The 20,359-nt window shown below is 42.4% G+C and overlaps 1 protein-coding gene across 1 annotated transcript in view; it reads right to left on the reverse strand.

Annotated features, from left to right (window-relative positions):
• Positions 1 to 19,586, reverse strand: part of ACYP2 (acylphosphatase 2) — a 45,653-nt gene extending 26,067 nt beyond the window's left edge. Inside the window, exons 1-3 of the mRNA XM_065682519.1 lie at positions 19,377 to 19,586; positions 18,832 to 18,848; positions 16,949 to 17,058 (exon numbers count right to left, since the gene is read on the reverse strand). Of these exons, the coding sequence (XP_065538591.1) occupies positions 16,949 to 17,058; positions 18,832 to 18,848; positions 19,377 to 19,446 (197 nt within the window). The 5' untranslated portion in view covers positions 19,447 to 19,586. The remainder of the gene's footprint in view (positions 1 to 16,948; positions 17,059 to 18,831; positions 18,849 to 19,376) is intronic.
• Between the last annotated feature and the right edge of the window lie 773 nt (positions 19,587 to 20,359).

Consider the following 20,359-nt stretch of genomic DNA (forward strand, 5'->3'; position numbering starts at 1 on the left):
GAGATCTTTAAAACAAAATCCAGATATTTTGCTTGCCTTTGGTTTTTGGTGTTATTTAACTGTGCCAACAACTTCTCAGCAACATGCAAGGCTGGAAACCTTCCTTTAAAGCAGAACTTCAATTCCTATCTAATAGTTCTGAACCAAGCATTGGGGTTTTAAGAACAAAGTATTGTCGCAAAGATCTTTAGTTAGCAATGCGTCAAGATGCAGTCAGTCATTAGTGAGTTAAATATCAGTGTGCCTGAAGACAGGCTTCACAAAAGACTGTTGTTGATCTCTGTAGAGTTAACAAATAACATTCTATGATTCCACAACTAACCTCCCTTTCTAGGCATTTTATTCTACTTACCAACTAAACCATACCAGAAGTTATTTGTTCAAGCAACAGCCTCTTTGCATGGTTTCATGAGTTATAGCCCTTTCTTCCAAAGGGATTTAATTTTTCACCTTTCTTGAAACAACGTCTTTCCATCAAGATCCACATGCTTTGAAAAAAGCCTTTATGAGGCTGCTTTGCTTTAATACATCACTACATTGCTTAAACTTCATCAAGGCAGAATTTCTCTGGCATCCAATCACTCTGTCCCACTACAGTGATATAAGCATAGCCAAAACTTCAACTTGAACTGCCACAAGAGGAACTTGTTTGCTGTCAGGCTGTAGCAGAGCCAGAACAACTGGGAGGGCAAAAGTGCTCATGGATTTCAATGTCTGCTGCCCCGAGACAGCTGTTCTTCTGTCTACTGGAGAGTAACAGAATCAAGAACAAAAAGGCATTCACAAGTACTTGATTCTGCTGCCCATCTTAACTCTTTCCTCTTTCAACTGGTTACAGACAAGAACTAACATTTTCTTTTATGTCAGCATTTATTTTCTTTTATGTTAGCATTTATGTCAGCATTAGCACTTCATCTTATGCCTTCCTCTTATGTAAGCTCCATCCCATTGTCCCCACCAGTTTCAAACTTAAGAAAAAGGGTTTTTTTAACTCACTGTATCCTGTACCCTTAGCAGAGGGCAGGCCCATAAGCTCCTGTTTGAAATACTGTCTACAATGGTGACGATGCACGAGTTAATGACAATGTGGTAAATTTCCCTTATATACCAATTATTTAAACAGAAATGTTTGTGTTAAAGGTAAGAGGCTTTTGTTACACTGCCATGGGCTATAGTTTTGCCTTCTTTAAATACACAGCAACTTTTTTAGATGCTAAGTTCACTGTGAAGACCAACGTGATTGTATAGTACTGACACAGAGTATACATTATCCTTGCCTACAGCACGGCCCTTCCACTTTGTTCTCCTGTATTTAGAGATGACCTTGAGGTTAATTCCAAAAGCCACCGGCACGTTCCACTGTTGATCCACTTTAAGGGCCAGGAGGCAGTTTGAGAGGAGAGGAAGGTTACCAACCACAGTTCTCTCAACAAGTGGCATCAGCATTAAGTTGAAATGGACTGCATGTTCCAGCCTCCAGTGAGCCCATGTCACCCCTGTTCCTGTTCCTTTGCCCACTGCTACATTTCACTTGCAGATTGGCCTCATCTTGTGACCAGCTGAACATGACGACTCCAGACTGTATTTTCGGAGGTGTAGATCAGAGAACTTACTTCCACCTAAGGCAGCTGTTTAAAATTAACATTGGCACATACCAGATCTACTTTGACATCGACATGTTATTGAAACTACTATAAACGCTCTGTCCTTCCCCACTTTGTCCTTTGGAGTTTTGTTTAACAGCAGCAACAATAAGCAACCGCACCGGGGAAACCACCGCAGCAAACAAACACTGCCCTGGAACACTGCCTCACATGAACCAAAGGGACAATATATTTACTGCCCTCACTACTCTGGCATTTCTGTTCCTTTTCCCCACTAATATTGGGCTAGACAACACGTATCACCTGGCAAAGAATAACAACATGCTCTGTCAAGCTCCCCATATCTCTAAGTACATGCTGTGATTGTGAGCAGGCAATGAAGCAGAGCAAGGCAAATGTTTCCCATGGAAAGTGCCACAATGCAGCCAGGGAAATGTGCACACACAGACCCTGCACCAATATAGTCCCACTCAAGGCACCTGCGCTCCACATCCGTACAGAAGCTCTCCATTTCAAGATTCATGTCATCACTTTAGGCAGCCACATTGGCTGGAAAAAGATTTAGAGCATTTTAGTGAGTTCTATTTTCAAACCACATGGTGACACAGACCTTTTCTACAGGGAGTCACATTCCCAGCGACTTGATCCCCTCGGGAGAAGACATGTTTCCATGCAAGACTCCAACTAAAGTCACTAACTTCCTTTTTTACCTCCATTTGGTAGAATAGTTAGAGCACAGTCAGGAAGAAGAGAGCCAATAGCACAGTGAGGCTTCCTCAGGGGCACTGTTGTCAGGGTAAAGGCATCAGCAGGTCTCTGGTGGGAAGGATTCTTCAGTGATTCCTGCACAGGTCACAAGGGCTGTCCCACAAGCTCCAGCATCCCTCCCACATCAATCCCACATAGCAACATGACATTTTAACTCCCTGGGCAAGGCAAACACATATGGTTGTCAGCCTTCAACATGCTTCTGGTTGGGAATAAAAGGAGCATCTCTATTACTATTAGCTAAACGAAAAAGCAGACAATATTTTTGTTAGCCTAAATTCACTGAATAACTGTGACAGGATTTGAGCAAAAGAACGGCTTTCCAGAAGATGAGAATAAATACAGTTGTAATAAAAGACCTCAGGTCTGGGGGTGTTTAAATGCTTATCTATGGGTTTGCAAGTCCTGATAAATCTGCTGTGTGTACTCAGACAGCATAGCAGAGAGCAATCCTGCCTGCTGGGCTGGTCCTGCACCAAATCCCTTCACAAGGCTAATGAAGACAGCATCACATTTCAGAGGAGATGTCCTGAGTCCTGCTGAGCTGACCTTGTTTACAAGCACTCACTGCAACAAGTCACTGCTCCTGCCTTCCACTCCACACTGCTGTGCCCCAGGATTCTCTGCCTATACTATGGACAGGAGCCAGAAAGAAAATGTAATTATCCAATTAATTATTATTAATGCTAATATTGAACAAAAACGTGCCAGCTGGCATACATATTCCCTTCTATTGTGCAAGAACTACAAAAGGCATTTGTTTTCTTATTATTAGCTAGAAAATACAAAGTTGAACAGTTTGGTTTGTTGTAAACTACAGGATCAGAAGGGCAAAGAGAACAGAGCAGTGAGGGACTAGACTGGGAGGCAGGACACTGCTTGAATTCAGAGTCTGCAATGACATTCCTGTGTGGTTGAGCCAATCAGTTACTCTCTGCTACAGACTTTCATGTATAAATTAATACTTTCTCATTCTCTGGCTTTATTGCTTCATTTTACTGCCTGCTCTTTGGCAGTAGGAATCTCTTATGTGTTAATAAAGCAGAATGAGGTCCTCACTGACTACAGCCTGTAATTCTTTTCCCTTTGTACTATGTAACATCAGGGGGACTTTGAGATGAAAAAAGGTATCATTTCTCCTTAACTCAGCACCAACCGCCTGCTCCAGCTGGCCCAGAGAACTCACTCAATGCAACAGTACAGTCTGAAACAGCCCAAATGCAGTTTGGACACTAGGTAAGAACATACTAGACCCAGAAATGTTGAGGAAGATGTTATTCTCAGTGCTTTTTGGCATTAACTAAGAAAAGCACAGAATGCCACCAACATAAAGGGAGAAACTCTGCCCTAATGATCCAAATCCCACTCTCAGCTCCATCAACGATTTGCTGTATGAGACTGTCCTAATGCCGCTCCGTGCTCCAGCTCCTCTGTCCACAGCATGGGGAAACACAGATGTAGCTACTCCCACAGATTCAGTTTCCATTTTAATTCACATTTGTGCTAGGGATTTAAAAGACAAGTGTTTACCATAATGTGCCTCATCCCTCATTCCAAATACAACTCATACCTTCCCAGCTATCCATTTCAGCTCCATTACAGCAGCAAAGAGCAAACACGAACTCTCTCTGGTTTTTGAAGTTGTACTGTATCGCTGCTCATGTATTTTAAGACATCAGCTTACTGCAACGATGGAATCAAACACCCACCCCGGCTGGGTAACAGCATGTCCTGACAGCTGAACTTCACACATAACTGGAAATGTGTTATGTGAATCCATGAGATCTTGAACTCCAAGGGATCCCAGTAGATCCCCATGACACCCTGGCACACTCAGCATACAAAGCACTTCAACCTAAATGCAAGCAGAGCTGTGTATCGTTTCACTCTTGCTGCCATTCAGCACTTTTTCCCTAATTGAGAGGACACAGTAAGCAGAGGAAAGCTGAAAACACCAATAAATGGTGGTAGCAGGTTCAGCATCAGGACAGGCAGCATTCAATCAGCTTCGCTCTCACACACCACCATGGGCATTACTGCTGCATGTTGGTGAGGGCAGCAGGATAACAGAATACAGCAATTTGCTTTCCGATGAATAGGGCTGGAAAAGCAGCCAAACAGACAGCAGTCACTCTGCAAGACACCACAGGCACCCTGTTCACCTCAACATCTGCAGAGCTGACCACGCGCTAGCTATGACTGCTTTAAACATAAGCAGACATTACATGGATGCTGTTTGTGACTAACAGCAGGGAACAGCAAATGTGTTTTTCTACCACTGAGGCTGAGTGATACTGCTCAGGCAGGGCTTCCCAGACAAGCACAGCACATGCAATAGTACCAACTGCAGCAGCACAACTGAAAGATTCTATCTGTGCATATACTCCTGACCATGTGTCCAGATGTGATTCACTGGAAAACAGCACAGATTCAACAGCTTCACCTCCAAAAGTAACTGAATTTGCACTCCAAAGCTGTTTTCCTCAGACAGTGCTGCCAGTTTGACTATGAGGCTGCTGGAGAGCTTGAGCTTTCCAAGTTCACAGCCCCAGGATAGCTGTGCAACACAGACTTGTTCAAGACCAACCCTTCCAAGACTCCTGGCTCTGCAACAGCCCCTGCAGAGCTCCTGCAAGACCAGAGTCCTTACAGCCCCTGGCTGACAATGGAGGCCTCAGCTTCCAGGCTCCAGCTCCTGGACCCACACTTTGCAAGAGGTCAAGGAGACCTCTTTGACCAGCAGGTCAAAGCAGGTGATCTTGATCCTGCCCCTCTACTCTGCCCTCATGCGCCCCCCTCAAGTGGGGCACTATGTACTGCATACAGTTCTGGTGTCACCAACATAAAAAGGACATGGAGCTGTTGGAGAAATCCAGAGGAGGCCATGAGGATGCTCAACAGCTGCAGCACCTACTGTATGGAGCCAGGCTGAGAACATTGGGGCTGCTCAGCCTGGAGAAGAGAAGCTGCGTGGAGATCTCAGAGCAGCTTCCAGTGTCTGAAGGGGGCTACAGAGATGCTGGAGAGGGACTCTTCGTTAGGTACTGTAGCAATAGGACAAGGGGTGATGGGTTCAAACTGAAACAGCGGAAGTTCAGGTTGGGGATAAAGCAGAAGCTCTTCCCTGTGAGGGTGCTGAGGCACTGGCACAGGGTGTCCAGAGAAGCTGTGGCTGCCCCATCCCTGGCAGTGTTCAAGGCCAGGTTGAACAAAGGGGCTTGGAGCAAGCTGCTCCAGTGGAAGGGGTCCCTGGAGCTGGATGGGCTTTAAGGTCCCTTCCAACCCAAACCAGTCTGTGGTTCTATGATTCTATGTCAAACTGGCAGCTGCTCTTCGCCCCTCCTAGAACACACAGCCAAACCATCTCCTTTTCCTCAACTGTTAGAAATCTCCTCTGCAAAACACAGCCATCTAAATGTAGAGAACAGTTAAGCCTCCACAGACTGGCAGCAGGTACAGCTGTGCTGCCTGGAAGGTTCCTAGCACTGACCTTGAAATCTCATTTCAAGGAATTGCTTCTATTATACAGTGAGCAGAGCCAGAGGCTCAGGATTAGCATTTGTACAGCATTACAGGATGGCAGGTGAGTTCCTACGGGACAGCCCAAACCTGCTCAGATCCAAGAATATGACTGAAATCTCATTACATGATTGCTGGGAGCTGGAATGCATTGGCAGTGTTTGCTCCAGATGGTTTGCTTTCTAATATATATTAAAATCCGTGGCTTATAGAATAAAAAAGGAAAGGAAAACTTTTTGTTCAGGATCCTCTCCCATCAGAATGGTCATTGGGAGTTCAAGGAATCTTTTTCCAAACATAATATCAGCTGCCAATTTTAAAGGCTGCTTTTCTTTCATTAAGTTCTGAATACTTTCCAGACCTTCCAGACTGATTCTCTTTGTTCCTCCGGCAGCAGGGAAACAAGCAGGAAGAGCCCACAGCACCCCAACACAGGAGCACAAGCCTGAACACCAGTGGAAAGCATTTAAGGTCCACAAGCAGAGCATTCATTATAGATTAAACCAGTCAATTGTTTCACCCCCACTCTGGAAAAACCATCACAAAATACCAGCTTTGAGAAGAAACCTAATCCAGTGACATGGAGGGACAGTAGCAAATGAACTCCAGAGCAGAAGGACATCAGAGCAAACCCAGTGCCTCCTCCAACTTTATGTAAGGGATTCTCTGTAAAGAGACTTCAATATCCCCTTCAAAGGGGCCACGTCAAACAGGAAGGCAAAGAAACACAAAACCCAACATTAACTCTGCAGGAGAGTTGGTAACATCCAGCACAGTTCAAGGGAAAAATCTCAGGGCACCACACAAAGCAAATAACCTGTGTTACCCTGGAGTGTAAGAGGAGGGAATGGAGGGAGGAGTTGGGAAAAAGAACAAGGTAAAATTGAGTCACATGGATCGTAAAATGAAGTTACCCAGCAATGCACTAATAGTGGTAGAGAAGCAGCATCAGAAGCAATTTTGATCTTTCTTCTACTGGCACAGAGCATATCTGAAGTACTAAGTGTGAAACATACTCATCTTCTATGAAAATATGGTAAATGACCTGAACACAGTTTGCCCTTGAATCAAATCATTACCACAGTGATTCGTGGTATAAAGCAAACTGGTACCTCTCAGCAACATTAAAAGCTTCAGAGTTCTCTCCCCATAAAACAAGCTCCAAGTAGCTTCCTCTTTCTCTCTGCCTATCTGTGCAATATGGCATAAGTAATAAAGACTTAGAGTCTTAGATCCACCTGGCTAATTAAGTGTCTAAACTCTAGAGATGCTGCTTTTCCAAGGCAGCATTTTACTACCGGCATGTTGATAAGATCAGCAGTAGCAAGAGTCACAGGCTATGTGCACAATTACACAAGTGGATCCAGAACTGAATCAAATCCAGCCACTCAGCACAGGATCCCTGCGCTAGCTATCTGCTCTCTCCTTTGTACTCTGTCCATTTGGACTGCAAAATCTTTGCTTCCTTACAGAAGAGCTCTTGCATCTCGTACTATACATGTGATATAATACACATGAAAAATAGTCCCTGTTTGCCTAGTTCATAACATGTTTTGGGGACAGCAGCAGCATTCTTGTAGAGGGCTTCTCATCCTTAGTTATGCAACCTTAATATTAATGTTGCTTTCTCCTGTGGATTATAAACACAAATCTCTAGACCCAGAATAACACCCTTCATCCCTCTTATGATGGAAAAGTGGTCCTAAGAGTCATGTTCCCTACTTACTGGACTATTAATCTTCAAATATAATCAGCACACACAAAGGAAACAAACCCCTTCAGTCATCAAGAGGGAAGATGAGAGAACAAAACAGACATTGTAGGCGCACTGCAGCACAACTCACTTCCAGTCTATCCTGACTTTTGAATGCTTGGCTTCACAAACTCAGTGATGACCTTTTCACGTTGCTCTGCACATTGAATCTCCATTTTTAGACCACTCAGCTGAATTCTCTTCCTTCTCAGGAAGGCTTCTGTAGGTTAGAACATCAAGTGGACACCTTATCAAATTATAAACAGCGTTAGTCACCCTTCCAGCATACAGAGATTTGTTAATTCTTATGTCTTGCACTTTGCACAAGGCAAATATCCACTATAACATCCAGCTGTAGCATTTCCTGGCTATCGCTTGGTTCATGCTACTGTCAGTTAGTACCTACCTAGGCAGAAACAGCAGAATATACATGAAACAAAACCAAATACTTTCCTGCCAGAATTTATACCATGTTTTTGGCATGGATTCCTGGCCAACACTGAGAAAAGTGACAACCATCCTACACAATCTCTGCGCCTTATCTGCTGAAACCCATCAGCCTTCAGCAATGCAGTTAAATTAAAATGCCCCAATTTGTTTCAGTAGAAAAAAAAAAAAACCACTTCAGAATTTGAGGTCAAATCAAATGAGTTTGAATAAAAAAAGGCAAACCAAAAAGTTACATTTTTGCAGTTGTTCTTTAAAGCACCACATCATTAGGTTTCATTTTCAGACTTGTTTGAAACATCCCACATGAGCTATGGCCAAGACGGTGTTTACACACAACTGCCTGTCTGTAACCTGTGCACATGAATACATTCACTCCCACACCAGTGAGTCTTTCCTACATAGGAAATTATAACAAGTTTCTCAATTCCCCTCCCATGGTGCTTATGCAATTTGATACAGGCAAACATGAGCAAGCCCCACCACGTGCTGAGATGACTGGAAGCTGCAGAGGATCACTGGTGAAGCACTAATCTCAAGCTAAAAACCCTGCTGAGAAGCCAAGGACAGCAGCTTAGGGTCACTGCTGTGTGAATCGAGTCCTACAGCTTTTGGCTGCTTCACCAAGGGCAAAGACTCTGCCTTCAGAAGGCAACACGGACATTGCCTCAGCAACCCTGACACTAGTAATAACAAGAGGTCTACAGCAATGTTGGTTTCCCCCCTATTTACAGAGACCAATGCGCATGCAAGGTGTGGAATACCTTGAGATTTTAATGAACAACAGGAGTCATGTGGCTCCCAGTAAAGCAAACACATTTCTGGCAGCTTCACAGGGAGCTAGAAGGAAAAAACATTCTTCACTGAATCAATTCAAGCATCAAATTCCATAAACTGTGGAGAGGTGGCCCCCTCCCTCCAACAAATGAAAGTACCGCAGACTCGTGTTTATGGTGCAAGACTACACTATAATATATATCTTATAGCTGTGAGAATTAAACCTGCCCTGAGGTAACCTTGAGTGTCAATGAGAGCATTCAGTCTTCAACAGGAACTTTTGCTTTTGTCTCAAACCTACACTCCTTCCAAACTCTGACACTCAAAAGGTGAAGGAAACATGAGGATTAAGCTCTAATGAGACAGCATTCAGTAAATCCCAATTAACTATTTGTATTATAAACCTATGTTTAGCATCTTTTATCAAATTAGAACCATATTTTTAATCAAAATGTATTCCTATGAACACTTCAGTGATCATAAATGGAAGCAGAAACTTTATAAAGAATTCCAGTTCCACTAACATACAGCAACTCCACAGCAACTATACAAATAACTGGATTAAAAATCTACAAGGTCATACAAGAGCTATTCTTATACCTCAGCAGGAGAAACGGGGGTGTGGAAAACTTTCTTTTTGCACTATTCCATCTCCAGGAAGACATAACCATGGTTAAAAGCTTTAGTGGTTTACAGCATTTCAAAGTAAAGAACAGTGACAAGCCAGCAGAGTCTAAAGCACAGGACCTGTGCCAGGAGCCCACTTCTGTTTCTGGCTCTGTTTCTGGTGGGCTTTATGACCTTCAGTAGAGCTACACCTCTCCTTCAACCACTCCGGGACCACAGGGAAAGAACTGCCCTCAGCTACGTCCCAAAGTGACTAGAATGGGTTAACTTCACTCAGGGCAGTCAGGGCTGCACAATATAAAATGGCAAGGGCAGACAAAGGTAAGCTACCAGGCCTCCTGGTTTGTGTTGGAACATGCAGCTCTCTCCTTCAGCTAGGTATAATTAACATCTTTCAGCTAAGTATCATTAATACCTTATTGGTTTTGTTCTCAGAAGCCAGTAACAAAAACTACATCTTCTGACTTACCTGACTCATTCCTTGTCTTTCAAGCAGAGTGTAGTTGCTACAATAAAATGTACTTAGTTCTTCATTTATCTAGTTCTGAACTGCTAAACCCAAAGAACAAGGCTTAATTCCATTCCTTCCAGGTCATCAGTAGCACTTAGTGTATTTAATTTACAGGACCAACCCTGAGCCTGCACAACTGAAATAGGTCAGGATTTAGCCTGTCAATTCTAAGCAATGAATGAATAATCACAGAAATTAATACCTCAAACATTTGGTATGAAGAGAGATGCTCACAAAGATCAGTTTAATACAATTTCATTTTCCAGTATAGGTTAGTTTTACCTTTAAACAAATAAAGGCAAACCAAAACTGAGCTTATTATCCTTGCACCCACACTGAACTATAAACCCCATCATATTTCTTGTCATTTGGCTGCTATTGAGTCACTGAAATGCTGTAAATCACCTTCAGCAATGATTAATGTAGAAACTGTACTTCATTACAACCATACATGAGAACACCTTGGAATCCTTTTTTATCATTTCACATTTGAGCAAAGTCAAAAAGAAAGCTTAAAGAATGTGATTTTAATTTCCCTCTCCCCTTTCCTTCAGAATACATCACTGTCAGCTTCCCAAGAATAGCACATCCCAGAAATATCCCAGCCATTCTATTATGGGCTCAGCTGCCCCATTGACAGGGCACAAGGTAAATATTGAGTGCTCTGCATCAGAGGTGTATTTATAGAAAATTACACAAAAAAAGCATGGCAAAAAGTCCTCACAACTGTGTTTTCTGTAACACTGAAGCACACAATGACCAGTGTTCTCCGCATGATCAACTCCAAATCTAGCAGTGGCAGTTTTGGGTCTGTGTGCTCTTCCAGACACTGGGATGCCAACACTCACCTTGGCCTACACATACCCCAAGCAGATAAAAGATACAGTGGAACTTCACTAGTGTGTTCCTTAAACACAGATAGCAACAAAATCACTCCAGCACTAAAATTTTACAACCTTTTTTAATTAATACCTATGAATTTGGAGCCTATTTTGAGAACTGCTGCATTCATCTTTGAATAACAAAGACTTTCTCACAGCCTGCTTAATTTGGTTTAGAAGCGCTTGTATCAAGATGGTCTAACAATCTCTTTCTTGCTAAATCCTCCCTACCGTGTTTTACCATAAGACTGGGTTTTGCTGCCCCTGTGATAATTCACTTCAATGGCAATCAGCTCATCCCTCTGACATTCTCTTCTCCCACACTAAAAGATTCCAGAATTTTCCTTCCATCTGTAGGACCAACCTCCCATAACTTATTTTTTCTATGACAGAACACCTCTGGTTACTGTTTCATGTTGCCTCTCTGCCCCTTAGATAGATAAAAGCATCTTTGTACCTTTTCTGCTAGCCTGATGCACTCCTTGAATCTACTGATTACCAGTCTGCAATTGCAGTATTTTACAGATCAGCTGTTGCCAAACCCAAATGGACTTCCATATTCCCTCTCTAATCCATCAATATTTCCAACCTCTGTGAAGCTTTCATTCACCTTCCTTTGGGTACATCCCAGATATCTCACATGCATCTAAAAACCTAAACCACTTCCTTGTCTGTACAAGCATCCCCTGCAGGTTCATTTCTACCTGGGTTATGCCTGGGTTCATGTGCAAAGTGCTACAGTTTATACTCTTAAACAACATTTAGATTGAGCAGCAAATTTTAAAATTACCCTTTTAAAATCGATAGAAATCTCAAAATACAGACTAAAATCCATTTGCTTTATATCTCAATATAAATTAGTATTAGGATGCACAATTTGGCTCAGGAAACCCAGGCAGTCTAAATACAGAGGGATTTTTTGACTAGCACTGATTTCCATTTCATGCCATCAGGGCTGTTCTCTGAAAATAACTAAAAATTACATAGAGGAAAAAAGTAGGTATTCAATCATTGCCAGTTAGTACAGACAGGAATCTTGGATACACCTGACTAATGAAACACAGAGAACGGCAGTTGTGATATTAACTAATACAGAGTTCCCTTCTCCCCTTTCACATGTTAAACCCTGGAGTTTTCTACACAGATAAACACTGAAGTAATTTAAGTCCTGTGTCATTCATATATTTAACATAAATTTTTCTTAAGTTATTAAGAATATAATTATTCAAATTATATCATTATTAAGAATACAATTATTCAAATATAGTTATCATTCATTCAATCATTAAAACCATTTCCAAGACAAGCAATCTATATTTCACACCATGCCTTTCTACAAAGACAGGAAGAATACTCACTATGCTGCTATATACTACCTGTGTCTACAAAATGTCCTAAGGTTTGACATTTTAAAATGTCGGCCTGATCTGAAATCTTTGATTTTTGGAATAAATTCTGAACTTGCTACTCTACAAGAGTCTCACCTTCCTTTTTTAACAGATAACTGAGTAATACATCCTCAAAGTTCAAACAATTCTCATAGGAAAGTGCTTTCCAGCCTGTGGATGTAAGTTGCCATGGCAACAGCCACAGTGACTACAAAGGCTCTAACCTTATTTAATGAATAAAATGGGGAAAAAAATATCATGAGATACTATAATAAAAACCCTGTATTATAAATCTTCCAGGGAAAAAAATTAAGAAAGCAAAGACTCCTCTTCTCCATTTAATGATACCTGGGCTGGCAAAAAAGCCTCCAGTTTACCATCAAGCCTTATGTCATTATGTTTTAGAAATGCTGTGACTTTGCTTTTCTTGTGCCTTTAATATTCTTTGCCTTACAGATAGGTAAAAGACTGGAAATGAGCTGCTTAGTACCTAAGGATAATGGGTGTTACCTATGTGAAGCAGTAGCAGCAAGCAGAACAGGAGAATAAAACACAGTAGGGAAAAAGGTAGTGAAGAAAACGATGGATTCAGCCGTAACAGTCTAAAAATAGATTTGCTTCAAATGAAGCATAGATAGCAGAAAGGCTCTACAGAACAAACAGCTCCATCTAGAGGTTAAAACCAAGGGATATTAAAGCAAGCTTACAGGTAAAAGTTTCTCAAGACTTCCTAAACACACGCTCTAAAACGGTCTGCAACATCTCACAGTTAAAATTAAAAATGGCTTCAAAATACATCATGTAAAAGTCACCCAACCTTTGAGAACCTAAACGGGTTCCAAGAGAAACAAACTGCAGACAAATCTTGAAATGAATAGAATCGAGACCTGCCCATTCACACCTTAAAGCTGCTTCAGTTTCAGTGACATTCTCAGGACAAATCCTCAGGGAAGTCGGTGCATTTTGCCACTTTTCAGTGTGATCAAGACTTCCCCCACCACAGAACGTGAACCAAAGAAGTCAGTGTCTCAGCACCGCTCCAACAGAAATGCAGACCCACGTTCAATAATGAATGGTCCAAGAAGGAAAACTTCCTGCACTTGCAACACTGTTCAGGCCCTGGTCCTTCATACTATCATTCTCCACTTATTTCTGCAAGAATCAGAATGCTCCTGTAAGCTGCTGTATGCTCCAGAGCAAACTCTATTTTGCATGTCATTTTTCAAAGTAATTCATCATAATCATGGTTTATGTCTGCAGGGAAACAATTACTCTGTGTTTTAGGACAAAATCCAGGCTTCAGCACTCTGCTTAAGAAACCACATCAGGCGTGGGTAAAAGAGGCAGGATGGGAAGGAACCAAATCCACTGCCTGCATTGGCAAGCACTCTGCTGCATCTGCAACAGTGGATATGCAGTCTCCCACACTAACCCCTCCGTTATAACCCAATAAAGTTGTATTTGGCTACCCAGGACTCTCTAAAGGTCACCAGTTACCTAGCCAACAGAACAGATCTTCTCTAACAAAGCTCTACTGAAGTGAGAGCGTAAGTATGGGTGGATAGTCATACCTCCAACTCTTCCTGCTTTAAACCTTATTTTCTCCACTTTACAGCAGTCCTGGTCACACTCTAAATTCCACAAATTACAATAACGTGTAAAACCATCAGGAATATCCACATGATTCCCTCCCAGGCTGTATTTTACCTTGCAGCCTGCAAAAAATCCTGTCATCTAAAGGCATTGTTCCTTGAGCCTGTACTGGATGCTTCATAGCTGCATCTCACAATGCAAGCTGTGATAGGAAACAGAATTAAAAAGACTAGAAACCCAGAAGCAAGGGGGTGCAGCTGGAAAACCGTTGGGTTAGAGCTGCCGCACCACTGCTCCAGAACAAAGGCATTCTTTGTTATTCACTCCATGCTTCTGGGAACATTGAATTCCCTCATGGTGTTTCCCCCACATTTTTTTTTATTATTTTTTTTTTACACTTTCCCTGTATTTATCCTCCTTCTCAAACGCTTACCTCTCTTTTCCTCCCTCCCACATTGCTTTTTCTATTTACCTGTTGTAGAGCTATACTTACTAATAGCATTCCTACTCTATTTACGTTCTTGATTCTATATAGCATCATGAAAGGATAAACACTTTATGATAGACTAAACCACCCCCCTTCCATCCCCCCTAAAATATACTAGTAGTAACAAGCCAGAACCAGTGAAACAGCTGGCAAATCATTCTATTACCATTAATAAGTGATTTTTTAAAGCCCAAGCGCTACACCTCATTTTGTGCTTCAAGTTTAATTTAGAAACTGAGGCAAGTGTGAAAATACCTGTCCAAAGGAAAAAGCACAAACCGGTCTTGAGAGATTTCTACAAGGTAACACATTAATTCCCCTATTTGAAATAGCTCTCACCAGGGCCCTTGCTTGAAATACTCTGCAATATTGATCCATGGGCTGTATTTCCCTGAAAGGTGTTCCATTTCTTTGAACACACAATCTCAGATTCGTTAAGTGTCACACACACGGTCTCTTTAAATTCTGACTATCCAGCAAATCCAAACCAGAGCTTGCATACAAGCTGCTGCCAGAATTTCCTCCTGATTATTTATCACAGTTTGAATACTAATGCATGTTTAGGATTACTAGTCTATATTAATTTGCCACAGCAGAAGCAAGCCTCATTTTGTATTTAATATAGCATTTTAAATAACACAGTATGAATTCCTGGGAAGCATGACCAAGCATTACAAAAACAATGCTGCAGGCTCTGGAATAAACTTCAAAAATTCAACCCTATTTTGACCTCCTCCTAACATGTACTAGCAGAGAGAAGTAACGGCCTTTCAAAGTAGCTATTCAGACACAACAGCTCCCTTTTCATGTGGAAGTTCACCTATTTAACGCCAAAAATAAACTCCCTACCTTTCCAATGCACCAGAGCACATACAAGGAGCAAGGAAAAGTAAGCTCTTTCTGTTCCATTTCTCCTGTTTTCTACTCCAGCATCCCCAGTCTAATCATCTGTATCTCAAGGCATACTTCAAAGTCACACTTCAACATTGTGACATTCTTCCCACATCAAAAGAAAACACTGATTTCCAGCATGAAATGAAGCAGCAGCAACTAAACCCAACTTTTTATTTGCTCTGAATATCAAACAGTGTACATCAAAAGTGTTAACACTTTGTCACAATCCACCTTGCTGACCCTACTTTAAATTGTGTAACAGTGAAAAATAAACCCTTCTATTGGAATAGTTTGTATGTCAACACACCTCTGGGCATAAGCCTAGTCTCGTTTAACTTCACAGCTCTGCTGCGAGATCCCCTATTACACACACAAATTTTGTGTCGGGGTAAGCGCAGTTTCCTTTCAATCCCATGGACACAGACAATAAGAAAGGGAAAAGGATGGATGATAACACTGTGTTCTGCAGCAATCCTAGTTCATGCAAACACAAGAACTATAAGGAGCTAAGCTGTGCTTTCACTTGAACCTACTTAATGAGAATAAATCAACTGACTAGAAAGTTTTATATTCAAAGTACTCCAACAAAAAGAAACCAGATCCTGATTTCTCACGTGTTCATCTCCAGTGTTCTAAATTAACCAGAGAGATGGCACCAAGATACCAAATTCACACAGTATTTAGATGAGGCATCTAAAATTCTTCCAGAAAGTATAAGCTTGATCTAGCAAAACAACTCATATTTCTCTGGCTTTGTAAATGTTTTGCAGCCCAAGATAAGCAACCTAATGCTAAGCTCAAAACCAAAGAAAATTACAACAAATGCATCTGTCACATTATATAATCACATATAACTCTCTTCACCAGAAAGTGTAACACTATTTTCTCTGCAGAAAGCCAGCTTCATATTAGCCAAGTTCAGTTTTGAAGCAATTCCTGTATCAGAATTGGCAGAATTTGCCCCACCACCCCCCATAATAAAGCTTGACAAAGGGAAGTTTTACCATCACTCATTCTTCACTGACAGAAACCATTGAAGGATTTTTAAAGACTCCAAGCAATCTCCCTATACACACTTGCAAAAATTGATAGTCGGAAGCCAGTGAACTGGGCTTTGTATTTTTCCAGGCATCATTTCCATAGTCATACCTTTAAGCTTTTGGAAACTGGCAATAAACAAAATCATTACCTATTCTTTTAAAGACACCTTTAAAACTTTATTTCCAGGTGATAAGGACGACAGACCTTTGCTGCAGTGTGTATTTTGGATTCATATTTTTAAGTCAGAAAAAAAAAAAATCATATTTGAACAGAGTTTCTTTTAAACTGATTTAAGTAAAGAAGTTCTCCGTCTGTTCCTTACCAGAGAAGTAATGAAGAATTAAAAATGAGATCTTTGCTCACTTGTATCAATAAAAGCTTTTTTTCTTCTTTTCACAGGAAAAGAGCATATTAGGGGAATACACTGAAACCACATGACACTAGAAATTAAAACTGGCAGATGCTACACACCATTTTTGAAGCTTAAAGACATTTTGTACAGCTTTAAAAAGAACGCATCTCCTTAACTCTTCAAAACTAAAACTGATGATTCAAAGTACTGTTAAATTACTGACATATGGCTCTACTTGTCACTTTGTATTAAAAATGCTTCTGTATGTGACTATAGTGAGACTAGGAAAAAACACAACATACTTACATTGCATTTACTTTATCTTCTGGGCCCTGGACTTGGCCTGTTACAGTTCCTTGACTGGTATTTTTAACCCAGCCAACCACTCCTAACTTCGCTGCTTCCTGTTCCGTGTACTGATTCACAAAATAATGAGAGGACAGTCAGTGTCAGCACATACACCACACACATATCACTTAAACCCCCACTTTCATAGTTTCATTTTCACAGCTTTAAGACCTACACTTAAAAATCCACGATGATCATACTGAGGCATTAAGATGCTCCTGTCAGCTCTGAAGATGCAGCAGAAGCAGCCAACTTTTGAACAAGAACGAGATTTCACATATGCGTAATACATGAGTTAATTTCCACTTCCATTTTCACAACTTTAAACACTTTTATTCAAAAAAGGAAATATACATATGATGGCTCCCACCAAGACATTACAATGCTCACAAAAGTCATCTTCCTCTATCACAAGTACATGCATAGAAACCTACTGATGGTGTGAGGCTTTTTTCATTTACAGAGGCTGAAGTCTTGCTCCCTTATTTAGAAACTTTAACCAGTTCTGATCACAAAGAACTCTACTAATAGCAGACTACTACCTTGTACCCACTCTATTGTTTTCTTTAGTTCCTATCACTGCTCATTTTCCTCTTCAACAATTACAGTGTCTAAACTCATTAAACTGGCTACATGTACGAACCTCAGTTCTTCTCCAGTTTCATTTTAAATCACAGAATCACAGAATCCCAAAGGTTGGAAGGGACCTCAAAAGATCATCTAGTCCAACCCCCCCACAAGAGCAGGGTAACCTACAGTACATCACACAGGAACTTGTCCAGGTGGGCCTTGAATATCTCCAGTGTAGGAGACTCCACAACCCCCCCGGGCAACCTGTTCCAGTGCTCTGTCACTCTTACAGTAAAGAAGTTCTTCCTGATGTTAACGTGGAACTTCCTATGCTCCAGTTAAATCCTTTCACCTCTAAAATTCTACCCCAGCTGCTGCACTACTACTAAAAAAAATAAGGTCATAATTATAGTGGTTTTCTAATATTTTTGCAATACCACAACAAATTACAATTAGTTGCCCAGCTATACAGAGATACCAGATGTGCATTAGCTGCCTGTTTAGACACCAGCTCTAATGTCAACAGCCAAGCTTCAGAGTAATATGATTACATTTGAAAAGGCAAAACAAATTTAAGGATAATTTAGCCAATGAAAAGGCATTATTAATTACAAAGAGCATTTTTCAAGAGGATTATAAGCAGTTTGTCCATGCTAACTTGTCCAAAAGCAACTTTTAGGTCTTATATTAAGTGTAGTCCACTATTCCCAGACAACAAACTGCTCTTACTGGAAACGTGCCTTCTCGTTTCTTAGGTTCCTGTGAAATTCAAAACTACCTGCTGCACATTCAGAGCTGGAGGAGATATTCAGCTGGAATACAAGCCACAGACTGCATGCTTGTAGCACGCTGTTACCAGGAAGCACAATGAGTTTCTTAAATACAAGCACTACAATTGCAATTAAAAAAGATTAAATTGGAACACGTTGTTTCAGAAGCCGGCATCAAGAACTTCAGGCTTAACCTTTCTAAAGATTAACTTGTTATAATGTCCTTGTGGCTGCACTGTCACAAGAAACCCAGCCACAACCTTTAGATACTGTACAAACAAGCAACATTTAGTAACCTTTTAAAAATCCATTTTAATGTAACAGTAATAGAAAACAAATGTATTTTCCCCCCGTTAAACCCACTTGCAATACTCAGCCTTCTGACCTGGAACTCAAGAGTTCAGCTGGGATATATTTACACTCTACCGACCTGCTGCTGTATTTTTAGCACTGGAAATACTATACTGTAAAGTAGAGCCAGTAAATCAGACATTGCCTTACCATCCTGAAACAAACACCTGGAAAGGAAGGAAAAACACAGTAAAATAGTTTGAAGGAATGCCACTTTCAGGAATTTTACTACATATGTATGTATTTTATTGTAAATCTAAGTCACCTGCAGTCACTCCTTACAGAAGTTTTAAGGAGGAGTTACTGAATTTTAACATTGGGCAAAGTCTATGGAATTTGGGTACAAGCTGGCCTTGAGCCTCCCCCTCGGCGAACGATTACTTCCATTAAGGCAGGCAGCACATGCAGCCTTAATGAAGACATTACACCAAAGAAATCGCCTTTGACTTCATTTTCACCTCTAAGTTTTGCTGCTTAAGCCGGGAGGGGGGGGGCATTCCCACATAACTGCGCTGACAGAGAGTGCTTTCGACAGAACAGCCTGCGCCCTGCATGCAACCCCTGAACCTTACACTGCCGACATATTCACCCCTCACGCCATCCCCTCCTCTCTGCGGCCGCCGCCTCAGCGCATGCGCGGCCCGCGGCTCCCGACGCCCCTCACCGCTCGCCCATTGCCCCGAGCCCGTCTTCACCTTGCACTCGCCCGAACACTTCGTAATCCACCGACTTGAGCGCGCCGGAGGCCTTGGCCACGGCAGACATGGCAGCCGCGCCGCCGGCAACAGCCGCCGCCGCCGGCAACAGCCGCTGCTCGCTGCGCCCCGGACCGCGGCCGAGCGGCGGCACCCGGACGGGAGCGCGCAAGGATCAAGCTTCCCGCGTTCTCGGCCGCCTCACGCCGAGGGGCAGTGGGGGGGGGGGGGGGGGGGGGCATGACCCCCCCTCCCCGCACACACACACACTCACCGGGGGCGGCCCGTGAGGGACGTGGCCCCGCAGCGCTGAGGGGAGAGCCGGCAAGGGCGGCGTGTGCTGAGGTCCAGCGGGCCCCGTGACGCCGTGAAGGTGGTGTACCTCGTGGATTTCATAGAATCACAGAATAGTCAGGGTTGGAAAGGACCTCAAGATCATCCAGTTCCAGCCCCCCTGCCATGGGCAGGGACACCTCACACTAAACCATCCCACCCAAGGCTTCATCCAACCTGGCCTTGAACACTGCCAGTGATGGAGCACTCACAACCTCCCTGGGCAACCCATTCCAGTGCCTCAGCACCCTCACAGGAAAGAATTTCCTCCTTAGATCCAATCTAAACTTCCCCTGTTTCAGTTTGAACCCGTTACCCCTTGTCCTGTCACTGCAGTCCCTGACAAAGAGTCCCTCCCCAGCATCCCTATAGGCCCCCTTCAGGTACTGGAAGCTGCTCTGAGGTCTCCACGCAGCTTCTCTTCTCCAGGCTGAACAGCCCCAACTTCCTCAGCCTGTCTTCATACAGGAGATGCTCCAGCCCCTGATCATCCTCGTGGCCTCCTCTGGACTTGTTCCAGCAGTTCCATGTCCTTTTTATGTTGAGGACACCAGAACTGCACACAATGCTCCAGGTGAGGTCTCACAAGAGCAGAGCAGAGGGGCAGGATCACCTCCTTCGCCCTGCTGGTCACGCTCCTTTGGATGCAG

This window comes from Lathamus discolor, chromosome 5 (assembly GCF_037157495.1).
Source record: "Lathamus discolor isolate bLatDis1 chromosome 5, bLatDis1.hap1, whole genome shotgun sequence".
Taxonomy (NCBI): Eukaryota; Metazoa; Chordata; class Aves; order Psittaciformes; family Psittacidae; genus Lathamus; species Lathamus discolor.